Raw genomic sequence first — 15,280 nt, 5'->3', positions numbered from 1 at the left:
GTATTATTGTGTCTACATTAAAATGGTAAAAGTGGATTGTGATATGATTACGGGGAAAATGACCCTATTAGGGTCTGGTACCTGGCCTTAATTTTTTTTGGGTGTAACTCTTATGAAAGTTCAATTCCAAATGTTTCCTAAACCGTATCGCAAGCGAGGCGTATTTGTGTTTAGACAGAGCGTTTGGACAGTGTCGGAGCCTTGGTGCAAAAAGGGATGTTGAATGACGACTGTAACGCACGCAATGTAATTTTAGTAATGATAAGGGCCATATACAACATTGAGTTAATATTTTTATTTAATATTTATTTAACTAGGCAAGTCAGTTAAGAACAAATTCTTATTTACAATGACGGCCTTCACCGGCCAAACCCGACGACGCTGGGCAAATTGTGCGCTGCCCTATGGGACTCACAATCACGGCCGGTTGTGATACAGCCTGGAGGTAAGATGGTAAACATTTTTCTAGCTCTTGTAAAAAATAAAAATAAACTCGCTGCATAAGGAGTTGACTGTATTGTGTACTTATACACTGGTATTTATTTTTGATAAATCTTGAATATATTCCATTGATAACAATAATACCCAAATAGGCTATGAGCTGAACATATTGTAATGGAGCAGGTCTCGAACCCTCGACCTTCTAGCCCGAAGTCCGGCGCGCTATCGACTGTACCGGAAAAGCATGCTCGTGCGGCAGAGTCGATTTCCGGGCTTATAAACCCAGGGTCGTTACACTACTCCCTCCTTTCAAAGAGCGCGTCCTCGCGCTAGCTTGCGACTCTACGTCTTACAGGAACGCGCTCACCGGCCAAGCACACGCACTGTCGTGGATGCAAGGTCCGATCCCACTTCTGACACCAATGTAATGAAACAGCAGGGAGCAGGTCTCGAACCCTCGACCTTCTAGCCCGAAGTCCGGCGTGTGGCAGAGTCGAATTCCACGCGTATAAACCCAGGGTCGTTACAATATATATTCTGGCCCCATTAGATTTAGGGCCTCGCGTTTTCCTATTATTACGGTAACAGCGGGCATTCCTTGTCACGTGATCAACGAGAGCATCTTTTTGGTCCATTTTGGATGATAGCTGAGTCCTTGTAGCTAACCACGACCCGAAAATGACAAAATTGCAGTTTTTAAACGTATTTTTGACCGAGCGGCTTATGCTCGCTGCCCAGGAGATCTACAAATCTGTCGAAGACACGATTTTGGAATACCAAGAGGAGATTGCGCTCAGGGAGAGGGAGAACGACCATCTGAGACGCAGACTCCGAGACGCTGGGATTGAAATATGGCCAGGTTAGTAGCTAGCGTTGGCTATTATGCTAACGTTAAAGTTAGCGCCGAAACCGCACGCTAAACCAAATTGGTTGCTAAACTGTTGTAACGTTACATGCATTACCAAGCAACTGAAAGGCAATTAAAAAAAAATATTTGACACCCTTGTATTAATGTTGCGAGAACTAACTAACGTTAGCTGGTTAATGTTTTTCAGAAAGCTAATAATGGTAGCTACGCTAACGTAGCTCCTTCACGTAACTAGCTAACTAGCCACCTTTGTTCGTTAGCCAGCTAACTAGCTAGCCAACAAGTTATCTAGCTAGCTGCAGAGATTCAGACTCAGCTGTTTTGTTTATCATTTTTGAAATCTAGTTCCTTTGATACGTAAATGTAGTTGATAGTGTTTTTCCTCGATCGTAAATCATATGACTGCCAAGTCCCTCCCTCTCTTCCATCCAGACCGTCAGTCTATGGCACTATTGGAGGAGGAGGATGGCGAGCATCCTCGCCGGGAGTGGAGCCCCAGCATGGGCCATGAGGAGCGAATCCCCATCCTGATCAAGGAGAAACGGGAGCTCAGGTCCAGCCAGGGGGACGAGCAACTCCGGGGCCATGGCTCCTGCAGCACCCCAGAGTCCATGTTCACTCCTCCCCGCGTCACCAACGAATACCCCCAGGATCCTCCCCACTCCTCTAACCTGCCCCAGAACCCATCAGTGGAGAACAGAGAGCGGGACCCTGGTCCCAGAACCTCATCCAGACACGTCAAGTCAGAAGTGTCCCACAGAGGCTCATCATCATCATCTTCGTCCAACAGCGTCCCGCAGCCCCTCGCCACAGTCAACCCCAACTGCTCCAACGAGAACAACATTGACATCATTGGAGTGGAGAACGGAGGACAGATGTCTGGGTCTAAAGGACGAGCTGGTGGGAGCAGAGGTCAGGGCTCCCACTTAGGTGACCAGGGCAGTAACGCGGCCGCAGAGTGTGGAAAATCCCCCCTCCAGGTGCACGTGTCATCGTTCTGCTGCAAGGTGTGTGGGGAGGCATTCAGCCACGTCGGACACCTGCATGTACATGTCCAGGTGCACACCCGGGAGAAGCCGTACCGCTGCGGGGTGTGTGGGAAGTGCTGCAGCTCCTCCGGCAGGCTCCAGGAGCATGCCAGGAGTCACACTGGAGAGAAGCCGTTCCGCTGCCAGATCTGTGGGAAGGGATTCACCCAGATGGCCCATTTGAAGGTCCACATGCGGATCCACACGGGAGAGAAACCATACAGCTGCCCAGTGTGTGGAAAGTGCTTCAGCCGCTCCGACAAAATCAAACGTCATCTCCAGACCCACAGCCGCGAGGGCACTTACTTCTCAGGGCAGTAAGATGAGGGAGACCACTGGTGGTTGTTAATGAGCGACTGAGTCTGTATGAATGAATGAATTACTGATTATGGGACATTTTTTTAAAAGCTAAAATTGCTGCCATTTAAGACGGCTTGTTATTTTTCTCTCAAAGAGCTAGGGATTCTGCGACTTTCTTAGAGAATGTTTTATCTCCTAGTTAACACTTCCCTCCATGCCATAGTTTCTCTCTCATGCAGTAGATTTGTATAGTCAATTTAGTATGTGTCCATTTACTTTTTGTACTTGTCACTGAATGGGATAATAGGGAATCTTTAAACGCCAAATTGAACGATTTAGTAGCTAGTCTTTCTGAATGATTTAGTCTTTACTTATAGTAATGAACTTGGTAGCATGATGATGATAATGAAGTCTTCCACTATGCGCCTTGAAACGGAGATGCATTCAGGCTTGCAACAATAAGCAGCATTCCAAAACTTGGTGGTCTTGCCCCAGACGATTTGCACAGGGCCAATTTACACATTTCTAAAATAAATTGTTTTAAATGTTGTTGTTTTTCCCCAAAAAATTATAAAGTATATAACAGCTTCTTCTAAAACCCACTAATCTTATTTCCTCAGTCAGCTGGCTGAAATACGTAAGATGTTTTTATTTGTAATTCTAATTAACATTGGCTAACCGTATGACATTGTCTATAAACAGTTGTCCATTCCTTGAGTTTACTAATATGGATATAAGTACACATATTCACCATTTGTTAGTAAGGGTCAGGTAGGTTTAGCAATAGCCCCGCCTGCTCTATTCAAGGTTTCTGTACGGTTAGTCACCTAAAGCCTCCCTGATACAACTGATGTTAAAGGACCATTTGCCTCTCTCCTTTGTCATCGTTGCAGAACGGTGTACTGCCACCTGAATTTCAGTGAACTAACTTATCTTACAATAAAAACATACTTATCAATGAGGATTCAATGCAAAGACTGCTATTTTGCAAGATAAATGTTGCCTTGATAAGGATTGTTTGTGAATTCTGTATATGACCACTATCTCTCCCCCACCTCTGATGCATATAGAGTGTGTGTGTCCTCTCTATGACCCGCACTACAGAATTTGTCCAACACGGTGCAGAGACCAGATTCCCCAGCTGAGCCATACAGTATTACCCTGTATCTGAGCTGCTTGTTCCCGATTGTTGGTCCTGAGCTCAGCACTGCACATACTGTATATTCACTATAGTAAAGATCTGTTCTTGATGGCCAGTTGTTTGTAAGTGTAACATATGTTTTGTTACAGACAGATCAAGCCTACTCCTGGAATAAAAAGCAGTTTATACTGCAAGTGCTTGTAATCTAGGGGTAGACTTAATCCAAGTCTGTACCTTTTTAGACGTTTTTATCAGAATTTGAGCAGTGCCTAGCTGAGAACGAGGCTCATGAACAAGCAGTAGGCCTATGGCCCGGACCAGAAACAAACCATTGCCCCATCCCCTAGGCAAGTGTCTTGGGCAATAGGTGCTTGGGGTTGTTACTAGTAGACAGGGTCTTTATCTCCTCTCAGGACTGAGGCTACTACAGTAGGCCCTCTAATTTAACCAGCATTCCTCCCCCTCCCACACAGTTTATTCTGGGACACCGCTGCTCCCACACACACATTACTGTACAGTGTTGTATCATTATGTAATAAATGTAATTTTTAAAATAAAGTAGTCTGTGTACCTTGTCTAAATTGTCAGGTTCCTTCTACATAAGGCATAGATGAGCGTTAGAGTGCATTATCTGACAGCGGATCAAATGAAAAAGTTTGTTTGAACACATTAACTATCCTTAACCTAGAAGTACAGTGTAACAAACTTAACTTTTATATCTTATGTTTAACTCTGCATTGTTGGAAAAGGACCTGTAAGTAAAAGTTTTACTGTTAATCTACACCTGTTGTCTACGACGCATGTGACAAATAAAATGTGATTTCGATAGCCACTGCAGAGAAGCTCAATCCCCAATCAAGATGGTGCTACCCATGCCTATCCAATCCTTTCCGATACATTCTTGAATAGATGTATCTATAGAGCCTCACAGTGGAGGTGTTAACCTAGAGGAAAAATAGGGAAATGGGTCCAATTGTTTTTCTAGCATTCATTTTTCACACGGGGGATTTTAGAAATACTCCAAAGGCTGTGTTTTGTGTAGGCGTATGTACCCAGGTGTGATGTTTTGATAACCATGTAAATCTGTCTCGGACATGGTGACTTATCAATATAGTTGGCTCTATTTACTCTGATTTGAAAATGCTAATTAGTGTCAAAGCAGACATCATGCATCAAAACTTCAAATCCCTGCAAGCTCCTGCATGTCATCTCTAGCTGACATCTTAGCTAACAGGTATTGTGTCAATTTAAAACTTGCACAAAACAGTTCACAGAATTGTCAATTTTAAAGAAATGTAGCCAATTTATGAATTACTACATTTAACTAGCTAATACAGATATTCTTACCTTTGCCTCGATTTGTCAGTCTTGCCCAGATCGTGGCATTTGGGGTAAATACAGGTGAATATATTGACAAGTCACGTTTCCTAGAAATTTACAAGGCTATCAAGACGTCATGCCAGGGTAAGCCTACATGAAACACATACCTTATTTTAAGTGTTTCTAAAATCCCCTATGGGAAAAACGATTGGAACCATTTCCCTGTTAGATCACTAGGTTTTATGGGTATTGTGAGATACTGTGGTACTCTACTAATCTATTGTATTCCATGTGCTAATTCATTTGTCTCTGATGGTACAATTATTTCAACTGCCCCAGGTTCTCAGGTACTTACGGTAACTAACAGCGGGCCAATTTCTGATTGCGTCACCAGCAAGCGTCAAATTCTCAAAGCGTTTTGTTGTGTCGAAGATTATCTATTATATTGACAAGATGGTCTACAGACCGCTTTAACAATGGAAATACATGGAAACATTCTAGATCTAGCCCATGATTTAATGTAGAAAACATCACAGGAGGTTGGTGGCCCCTTATTTGGGGAACACGGGCTGGTGGTAACAGCTGGAGCGGCATAAGTGGAATGGTATTGTAATAAAACGGGCAGGGAGCAGGTCTCGAACCCTCAACCTTCTAGCCCGAAGTCCAGTGTGCTATCGACTGTGCCCCAAAAACATGTCCTTGCTCAAGCGGCAGTGTCGATATCCACGCTTATAAACCCAGGTTCGTTTCAATTTGTTTGCTGTTCCATTCCAGCCATTATTATGAGCCGCCATTCCCTCAGCAGCCTCCACTGATTTCAATAAACAACCAGAAGTTGGAACCGGTTCAGGGAACGAAATGTGATCTCTAGTGTTCCAGAACAGAACCGTTATACTGAAATCTTGAGAACCGGTTAATAATGTTATTTTTTGTTCCAAAAAACATTCCTAATGTCTAGTATACAATTCTGTAATTCAGTGAAGTTATGACGCTAGTAATAGCCTAAACCAAACGTGTCAAAGTAATTCCACGGAGGGTCGAGTTTCTAAAGAATTCCCTTCACCTGGTTATCTAGGTTTTATTTGAAAGGAAAAAACAAAAAACCTACAGACCCTCGGCCGTCCGCTTCAAGCCAAGCCTCCGCCATGTCCACTCTTTTCCATCTCCCCACCCGTGAAATTTCAGTCGCATCTCAACCCTGCACTTATTTGTCCATCAAACATGTAGACAACTAGTTTACCCGTGACATAGCAAGCTGCCATAGCAAGCTGCTCTAGCCACGCTAATTGGTGGAGTAATTTAATTAGCTAAAATGTAAAACTGTTGATTTCACGGGTACAAAATTAAGGAAAATGAACTATAAGAACCGTTACTTTTTTTGCGGTTCAGAACTTTATGCTGGTTGGACCACTGGGACAGGACGAAATATATAGGGGTTCTGCTCAGAGAAGAACGATTGGAAACCGTTAACAACCTAAGCATTATGAAACGTCCATTAGATGAAATAACGCTCAACTATCAAAATAGCAATTCACTTTTATCTTGACCAAATTCGACACTCTCGTTGCCCCTCATAACAAACAAACAAAAAAACTCACTTGACACTTGGTCTGCTTAACGCTATAAATCTGGGCGGAGTCGAACCTCCCGCTTCGCCTCTTTCCTCTCTGCTTGTGTTTAGCGGGTAAACGTGCCCTGGCTGCCATCGAACCTCAAAATGACGAAATTACAGTTTCTAAATGTATATTTGACAGAAAGGTTGATGTTAGCTGCCCAAGATATATATAAGCAAGTGGAAGAGACCATATTAGAATACAAGGAGGAAATATTCCAGGGAAAGCGAGAGAATGATAAACTGAGACGCAAGCTTCACGAAAATGGGATTCCATGGCCAGGTTAGTAGCTAGCTTGCTCTAAGAAAATTACCTAGGGGTTTATAGGCGATAATTTGTGAAAAACTGGGCCAATGTGTTCGGAGCATGCTTAGATGCCTAATTAGCACAGGTGGTCGCCTCTGTCTAATGTAAACAAGCGCTGTAACATGAAAATATGGCATTGTGGGAATCCTAACCTTATAAAGGTGTGTAGTAATTTAACCTTTAGTTTTTTGACAATTCTTTATCGTTGATATGAAAGATAAGGGCCTAATGTTAACAAAACCGTACCACACCACGCATCACTTAACGTTCAGACCGATTCGGGGCTCTTAATAACAAATCCCCCGGACAGAAGATACTTACGTGAATAGACGCTATAGTTAGCGTCTATGAATAGGCTAGTAGATAGCTAACGTTTGCTGACTAGCAAGCTGTGCTAGCGAGGATAATAAGCACACATGTAATTTGCTATTTTATCTGAAATACACCGTTATGCTTCACCTAACCAACAATTAATGTGCCATATGCCAGTGGCTATTTTGGCAGATTAGCTCTTTATCTGCAGAGACCGCTAGCTAGCATTCATGCCTAGCAAATCCCATAGTTGTCAATACATTCTGTGTATTCTGTTTCTCGCTAGCTATGAGTTGGTTAACTCAGAACTGGGTGGTAGCAGGTCGTGATGCTCAAGTAAAGGTGCCTAGCTAACAACACTACATTTTCCCTTCTTGACTTTCAGACCTAGAGCCATTTTCTCCTGTAGAATCTGAGGAGGAGGAGGAGGAGGAGGAGGAGGAGGAGGAGGGAGCCATTGGGCATAAGCAGGAACCAAACCCCGGACAGACTTTGGAGAAACAGGACGGAAGGGCCAGAAGGGAGGAAAAGCTGTTTAGGGGACTGGCCCCTCTGTCTAGATTCACTCCTTCTAATGGAAATGATGACTATGATCAGAACCCACCTCAACCCACCTCACATCAGTTCCAAATACAAACTCACACTGGGAAGACTATAGAGGGAGGCTTTCTATCAAGCTCAACAACCTCCAATCCAATCAAAACAGAGACTGATAGATTGGGCGTCTGTCCATTGGATGATCCATCAAGTGACCCAAATACTTTCTCTTCAGGGAACCTCGACCTTTTGGCAGCACAGAGTGAGAACAGTGTAAGTATGATGGGGGTGGAAGGTGGTGACGAACTACTGTCAGGATTTGAAGCTCTACAGATACCGCTACACACGGAAAATTCAAATTCCCTTCAAATCCACCACGACACATCATTGTGTTGCAAGGTGTGTGGGAAACCCTGTAGACACATGGGCCATTTAAATGCACATGTGCGAATGCACACGAAAGAGAAGCCATTTCTCTGTGGCTTGTGTGGTAAGTCCTTTAGCTCGTCTGGGAGGTTGAAAGGCCACCAGAGGATTCACACAGGGGAGAAGCCCTACCAGTGCCATATCTGTAGGAAACGTTTCAATCAGACAGCGCACCTGAAGGTACACCTGAGAGTCCACACAGGGGAGAAACCATTTAGTTGTCCCGTCTGTGGGAAAAGCTTCAGTCAATCCAACAAGGTGAAAAGACACCTTGTGACACATTCTAGAGATGGTTCGTTCCTACCAGGCCTATAACGGAGATGTTTGTTTAAGGAAGTGAAATGTACATGATGGGAGTTCCAATTCTATTTCAAATCCATTCTGGTGTAGGAAATGTTTAGGCTACTGGTTTATAATGAGGATTTTAATATGTCTTCCCAACCATACAATGCATTCGAAAAGTATTCAGACCCCTTCACTTTTTTCACATTTTGTTACGTTACAGCTTTGTTCTAAAATGGATTGAATACAATTTCCTGATCAACCTACACACAATACCCCATAATGACAAAGTGAAAACAGGTTTTTAGAAAATAATAAACTGTAATACCTTATTTATATAAGGTCCCACAGTTAACAGTGCATGTCAGAGCAAAAACCAAGCCATGAGGTCGAAGGAATTGTCCGTAGATCTCCGAGACAGGATTGTGTCGAGTCACAGATCTGGGGAAGGGTACCAAAAAATGTCTGCAGCATTGAAGGTCCCCAAGAAGTGGCCTCAATCATTCTTAAATGGAAGAGGTTTGGAACCACCAAGACTTCCTAGAGCTGGCCGCCTGGCCAAACTGAGCAATTGGGGGAGAAGGGCCTTGGTCAGGGAGGTGACCAAGAACCCGATGGTCACTGACAGAGCTCCAGAGTTCCTCTGTGGAGATGGGAGAACCTTCCAGAAGGACAACCATCTCTGCAGAACTCCACCAATCAGGCCTTTATGGTAGAGTGGCCAGACAGAAGCCACTCCTCAGTAAAAGGCACATGACAGCCCGCTTGGAGTTTTCCAAAAGGCATCTAAAGGACACTCAGACCATGAGAAACAAGATTCTCTGGTCTGATGAAACCGAGATTGAACCCTTTTGCCTGAATGCCAAGCGTCACATCTGGAGGAAACCTGGCACAATCTCTACGGTGAAGCATGGTGGTGGCAGCGTCATGCTGTGGGGATGTTTTTCCAGCAGCAGGGACTGGGAGACTAGTCAGGATCGAGGGAAAGATGAACGGAGCAAAGTACAGAGAGATCCTTGATGAAAACCTGCTCCATAGCGCTCAGGACCTCAGACTGGTGCAAAGGTTTACCTTCCAACAGGCCAACGACCAACACGGCCAAGACAACACAGGATTGGCTTCAGGACAAGTCTGAATGTCCTTGAGTGACCTAGCCAGAGCCCGGACTTGAACCCGATCGAACATCTCTGGAGAGACCTGACAATAGCTGTGCAGCGACGCTCCCCATCCAACCTGACAGAGCTTGAGAGGATCTACAGAGAAGAATGGGAGAAACTCCCCAAATACAGGTGTGCCAAGCTTGTTGCATCATACCCAAGAAGACTCTACGCTGTAATCGCTGCCAAAGGTGCTTCAACAAAGTCCTGAGTAAAAGGTCTGGAGACTTTTGTAAATGTGGTATTTCAGTTTTTTCTTTTGATAAATTTGCAAAAATGTATAACCTGTTTTTGTTTCATCAATATGAGGTATTGTGTGTAGATGAGGGGTAAACAAACAGTTTAATCAATTTTAGAATAAGGCTGTAGCGTAACAAGATGTGGGAAAAGTCAAGGGGTCTGAATACTTTACGAATGCACTGTATTACCTCAATGGCATTGTCTATGTGAAGTAATTTTCAAGTTTATTATTATTTTTAAATTGGTAAGCCTACAAGTACAGAAATATAATTTCCTGTAATACATTTTGTTAGTCAAAGGACTCAAACATCCAAACTATTCTCTTCATTGACTGACATCTATTGGTAGTGCATTTCAATGTTATTTACTTTGAATATTCTTCAAGCATTTGACTCCTTTCACACTGTATTTTGATACCTTTTGAAAAATCTAAATAATGCTATTTTGTCATTTTAGGCCTTTAGGCAAGTAGCCTAGTGTAGGCTAATGACCTTCATAAACAGAAGTGCAATGTGATCTTGGTGAAAACAGTTATTGGACAGTTGGATGTGAATGGGATGTTTTGGAAATTTTTGTGTTGTGTATTTTGGTAAATAAAGGTCAGAATTGTTTAAACAAAACATCAGATTTTTTTCGTTTTTATTTAGTGGTGGGTGTTTGGATGGTAGTCGTCCCTTAAAATGTTAAGCCTAGATGTCAAGAAGGTTTTAGAATCTGCAAAGTTGGGTGAATGATGGTAGCTGCTGATTCAATGCCAAGAAACAACGTTCCAAAGTGGGAAAGCTTCATAATCACTCAAAATCAGCTTCACAGTGGTCGGTTGACTTAAAATATGCCTTTAGTCGAGTTCAGTATTTAGAACGTATAGAATCTATTCTGGGAACAGACAACTATACAGACTATGTCTGGTTTTGTGGCCTATCCACCACCTCAACTGTTCACCCCTCTTCTAAATTGTGAGGTCCCCCCAGAAAATGTTAAACCATTCATAAAAAATGTAATAATCAAGAAAGTCTTGTATATATTTTCTACCTATGTGGGTTCCAGGACTATGAGAACACTGACTTCTGGTGCTGTGCGGTGTGGAAGGAAAGCAAGGAGGAGGTGGAGGATGTGTTTCCCAGTACCTGGGTGGTGGGCAAGAAGGTCATTTCGCCTCCAGTCAATGGCAGGAAAGTCCTGAAAGACACAAGCCAGGAGCAAATTGGACAGCATATGACCTTGTTAAAGTCAAACTATTCTCAGGTACTGAAGCATCTAACCCACCACGTACAGTGCATTCGGAAAGTATTCAGACCCCTTGACTTTTTCCACATTTTGTTACATTACAGCCTTATTCTAAAATCGATTAAATCGTTTTTTTCCCTCATCAATTTACAAAAATACCCCATAATGACAAAGTAAAACAGGTTGTTAGAAATTTTAGCAAATGTATAAAAAAACAACTGAAATATCACATTTACATAAGTATTCAGACCATTTACGCAGTACTTTAAAGCAATTATGGCAGCGATTACAGCCTCCAGTCTTCTTGGGTATGACGCTACAAACTTGGCACACCTGTATTTGGGGAGTTTCTCACATTCTTCTCTGCAGATCATCTCAAGCCCTGTCAGGTTGGATGGGGAGCGTCACTCCACAGCTATTTTCAGGTCTCTTCAGAGATGTTCGATTGGGTTCAAGTCTGGGCTCTGGCTGGGCCACTCAAGGACATTCAGAGACTTGTCCCGATGCCACTCCTGTATTGTCTTGGCTTTGTGCTTTGGGTTGTTGTCCTGTTGGAAGGTGAATCTCCGCCTCAGTTTGAGGTCCTGAGCGCTCTGGAGCAGGTTTTCACAAGGATCTCTCTGTACTTTGCTCCATTCATCTTTCCCTCGATTCTGATTAGTCTCTCAGTCCCTGCTGCTGAAAAACATCCTCACAGCATTATGCTGCCACCAACATGCTTCACCGTATGGGATGGTGCCAGGTTCCTCCAGAATTGATGCTTGGCATTCAGGCAAAAGGGTTCAATCTTGGTTTCATCAGACCAGAGAATCTTGTTTTTCATGGTCTGAGTCAAAGCGGGCTATCATATGCCTTTTACTGAGGAATGGCTTTCGTTCTACCATAAAGGCCTGATTGGTGGAGTGTTGTAGAGATGGTTGTCCTTCTGGAAGTTTCTCCAATCTCTGGAAGTTTCTCCAATCTCCACAGAGGAACTCTGGACATCTGTCAGTGGCCATCGGGTTCTTGGTCACCTCTCTGACGAAGGCCCTTCTCCCCGGATTGCTCAGTTTGGCCGGTCGACCAGCTCTAGGAAGAGTCTTGGTGGTTACAAAATTCTTCCATTTAAGAATGATTGAGGCCACTTCTTGGGGACCTTCAATGCTGCAGACATTTTTGTTACCCTTCCCCAGATCTGTGCCTCGACACAATCCTGTCTCGAAGCTCTACAGACAATTCCTTCGACCTCATGGCTTGGTTTTTGCTCTGACATGCATGAAAATGTAATTATGTTGAAACCATTGGAAATATAACTGATGCGTGCCACTGCACTGTACGGAGATTATGAGGTGCAAGTCTCGCTCTGTTTGCTACAAATATACACTACCGTTCAAAAGTTTGGGGTCACTTAGAAATGTCCTTGTTTTTGAAAGAAAAGAGTGCACCGAGGCCTCTCACTCTTAATATTCTGGTTAGAGCCAGTTTGCGCTGTTCTGTGAAGGGAGTAGTACACAGCGTTATACGAGATCTTCAGGACAGGTTTATTGTTTCTTTAATCAGAACTACAGTTTTCAGCTGTGCTAACATAATTGCAAAAGGGTTTTCTAATGATCAATTAATTAGCCTTATAAAATTATGAACTTGGATTAGCTAACACAACGTGCCATTGGAACACAGGAGTGACGGCTTCTGATAATGGGCCTCTGTACGTCTATGTAGATATTCCATAAAAAATCAGCCGTTTCCAGCTACAATAGTCATTTACAACATTAACAATGTCTACACTGTATTTCTGATCAATTTCATGTTATTTTAATGGACAAAAAAATTTGCTTTTCTTTCAAAAACAAGGACATTTCTAAGTGACCCCAAACTTTTGAACGGTGGTGTATGTTGTAACTAACACATCTTAAAGGGATAGTTTGATATTTTGGCAATTAACCCCTTTTTACCTTTTTTCACTCTGAGTAAGTAGGACAAAGGGCGTAATTCCCCAAATCTCTCACTATCAGAAATATTTAAAATGAACTAAAGTAAATCTCACTTTTAAAAGTTAATATTCTGTTAACTCGTACCCAAATAATGTTGACTCATCTTATACAGGTATTTGTGGCCAAAGTATAAATTGGAGAAAAAAAACTATTCAAAAAAAAAAAACATCTCAAACTTCTATCTCAAACTGACTGTTTCAAAATTGCTTGCTATTTCCTCATAGAGGATGATGTCAGTAAATGTAAGATATAAAAATATTACCTTATTTGAGGTCACGGAATAAGATACAATTATGCTGGTCTCACGTCCCTCTTTAGTTTTGTTTACGCTAAGGCTTGGTCATATACTATTGGTTAACAACCAATACTCAAAATGCTTTAAATACAGCCCGAGCTACTCTGTATGGTTTCAGAATCTCTGGAGGAGTGTGAAGGGTACAGTAGGTCCAGTGATGAGCTGACTGTCAACGGAGACAACACGTGAGCCCAACACGTAGACGAAGAGGAAGACGGGCGAGGGACATGTTACTGGTCAGTGTGAGACGTCCAAAACATAGACGTTGATTAATTAGGATTGTTTATGTAGAACAGTGTGTTTAACTAACATTTGATTTCCATAAACTTTTACAAAAGACACTGGGCAGATACCTCAAGGAGGACCCCATGGAGATGGGACACACAGGTGAGAGAATGTTTCGATTGTATTCGGCCACTGTTTTACTTTCACTGTACTAGCTATATGTATGAAACACAATTTTGTAGTGTTACATGAAGTGTAAGGGTACTCATACATGTATACTCATTGCCTGTTTGTTGAAAGTTGTGGCAGGTTCATCAAACTCCCCTCTGCTCTCCTCTTTAGAAATGTTCAACTCTGGAACCCTGGAGGAAAGTTCTGCAGTTCTAGAAGCAGAACCTCATCTCGATCCCTACATCTACCAGTGTTCTTTCCCATTGGTTTGCCACGCACATGGTCTATGTCAGTTTGAGGCGCTGTACACTACATGACCAAAAGTATGTAGAACATCTCATTCCAAAATCACGGGCATTAATATGGAGTTGGTCCCCTCCTTTGCTGCTATAACAGCCTCCACTCTTCCAGGAAGGCTTTCTACTAGATCAGGTATTCCCAAACTGGGGTACGCGTACCCCTGCCGTCGAGAGTACGCCAAATAAAAAAAGTAATTCACATTTATTAAAAAGAAAGGTGAATCTGTACTGATGGCGCAAAGGCCAAACAGGGAGACATAGTGGAGTGGTAACGCTCGTGCAAGCAGTTGCTCCCGACACCACTTGGGTACACATCCACCGAGAGGCTTTTGCTGCCAAGGGAATGCCTGGCAACGTGAAAGACATTTTGGACACTACAGTGAAAATGGTTAACTTTGTTAAAGCAAGGCCACTGAACTCTCGTGTATTTTCTGCACTATGCAATGATATGGGCAGCGACCATGTAACGCTCGTTATCAAGGGGCAAAGTATTGACACTTTTTTTTTTTTTATTGAGAGGCGAGCTTAAAGTTTTGACTGACCATAATTTTCACTTGTCTGACCGCTTGCATGATGATGAGTTTCTCATACGATTGGTCTATCTGGGTGATGTTTTTTCTCACCTGAATGATCTGAATCTAGGATTACAGGGACTCCGCAACTATATTCAATGTGCAGGACAAAATTGAGGCTATGATTAGGGAAGTTGGAGCTCTTCTCTGTCTGCATTAACAAGGACAACACACAGGTCTTTCCATCATTGTATTATTTTTTTGTGTGCAAATGAACTCAAGCTTACGGACAATGTCAAATGCGATATAGCGAAGCACCTGAGTGAGTTGGGTGCGCAACTACGCAGGTACTTAACCAAAACGGATGACAGAAACAACTGGTTTCGTTATCCCTTTTGTGCCCTGCCTCCAGTCCACTTACCGATATCTAAACAAGAGAGACTCATCGAAATTGCAACAAGCGGTTCTGTGAAAATTGAATTTAATCAGAAGCCACTGACAGATTTCTGGATTGGGCTGCGCTCAGAGTATCCTGCCTTGGCAAATCATGCTGTTAAGACACTGATGCCCTTTGCAACCACGTACCTATGTGAGAGTGGATTCTCGGCCC

At 42.9% G+C, this 15,280-nt stretch overlaps 1 protein-coding gene across 1 annotated transcript; it reads left to right on the top strand.

Moving 5' to 3' along the window:
• The first annotated feature begins 1,051 nt into the window (after nt 1–1,051).
• LOC120065009 (zinc finger and SCAN domain-containing protein 21-like) lies at nt 1,052–4,353 on the top strand. Its single transcript, XM_039015647.1, has 2 exons — nt 1,052–1,300; nt 1,742–4,353. Exons 1-2 carry the CDS (start codon nt 1,120–1,122, stop codon nt 2,656–2,658), a joined length of 1,098 nt encoding a protein of 365 aa, XP_038871575.1. The 5' UTR covers nt 1,052–1,119; the 3' UTR covers nt 2,659–4,353.
• The last annotated feature ends 10,927 nt before the right edge of the window (nt 4,354–15,280 follow it).

The sequence above is a fragment of the Salvelinus namaycush genome, chromosome 20 (assembly GCF_016432855.1).
Source record: "Salvelinus namaycush isolate Seneca chromosome 20, SaNama_1.0, whole genome shotgun sequence".
Classification (NCBI taxonomy): Eukaryota; Metazoa; Chordata; class Actinopteri; order Salmoniformes; family Salmonidae; genus Salvelinus; species Salvelinus namaycush.
This window is presented reverse-complemented; position numbering and strand designations above follow the sequence as displayed.

What these genes read in the sequence shown, in the direction of transcription:
- LOC120065009 (XM_039015647.1), top strand. Translation starts at nt 1,120, where the DNA reads ATGACAAAATTGCAGTTTTTAAACGTATTTTTGACCGAGCGGCTTATG. An exon ending in TGGGATTGAAATATGGCCAG is followed by an intron (nt 1,301 to 1,741) that starts GTTAGTAGCTAG and finishes TCTTCCATCCAG; the next exon opens with ACCGTCAGTCTATGGCACTA.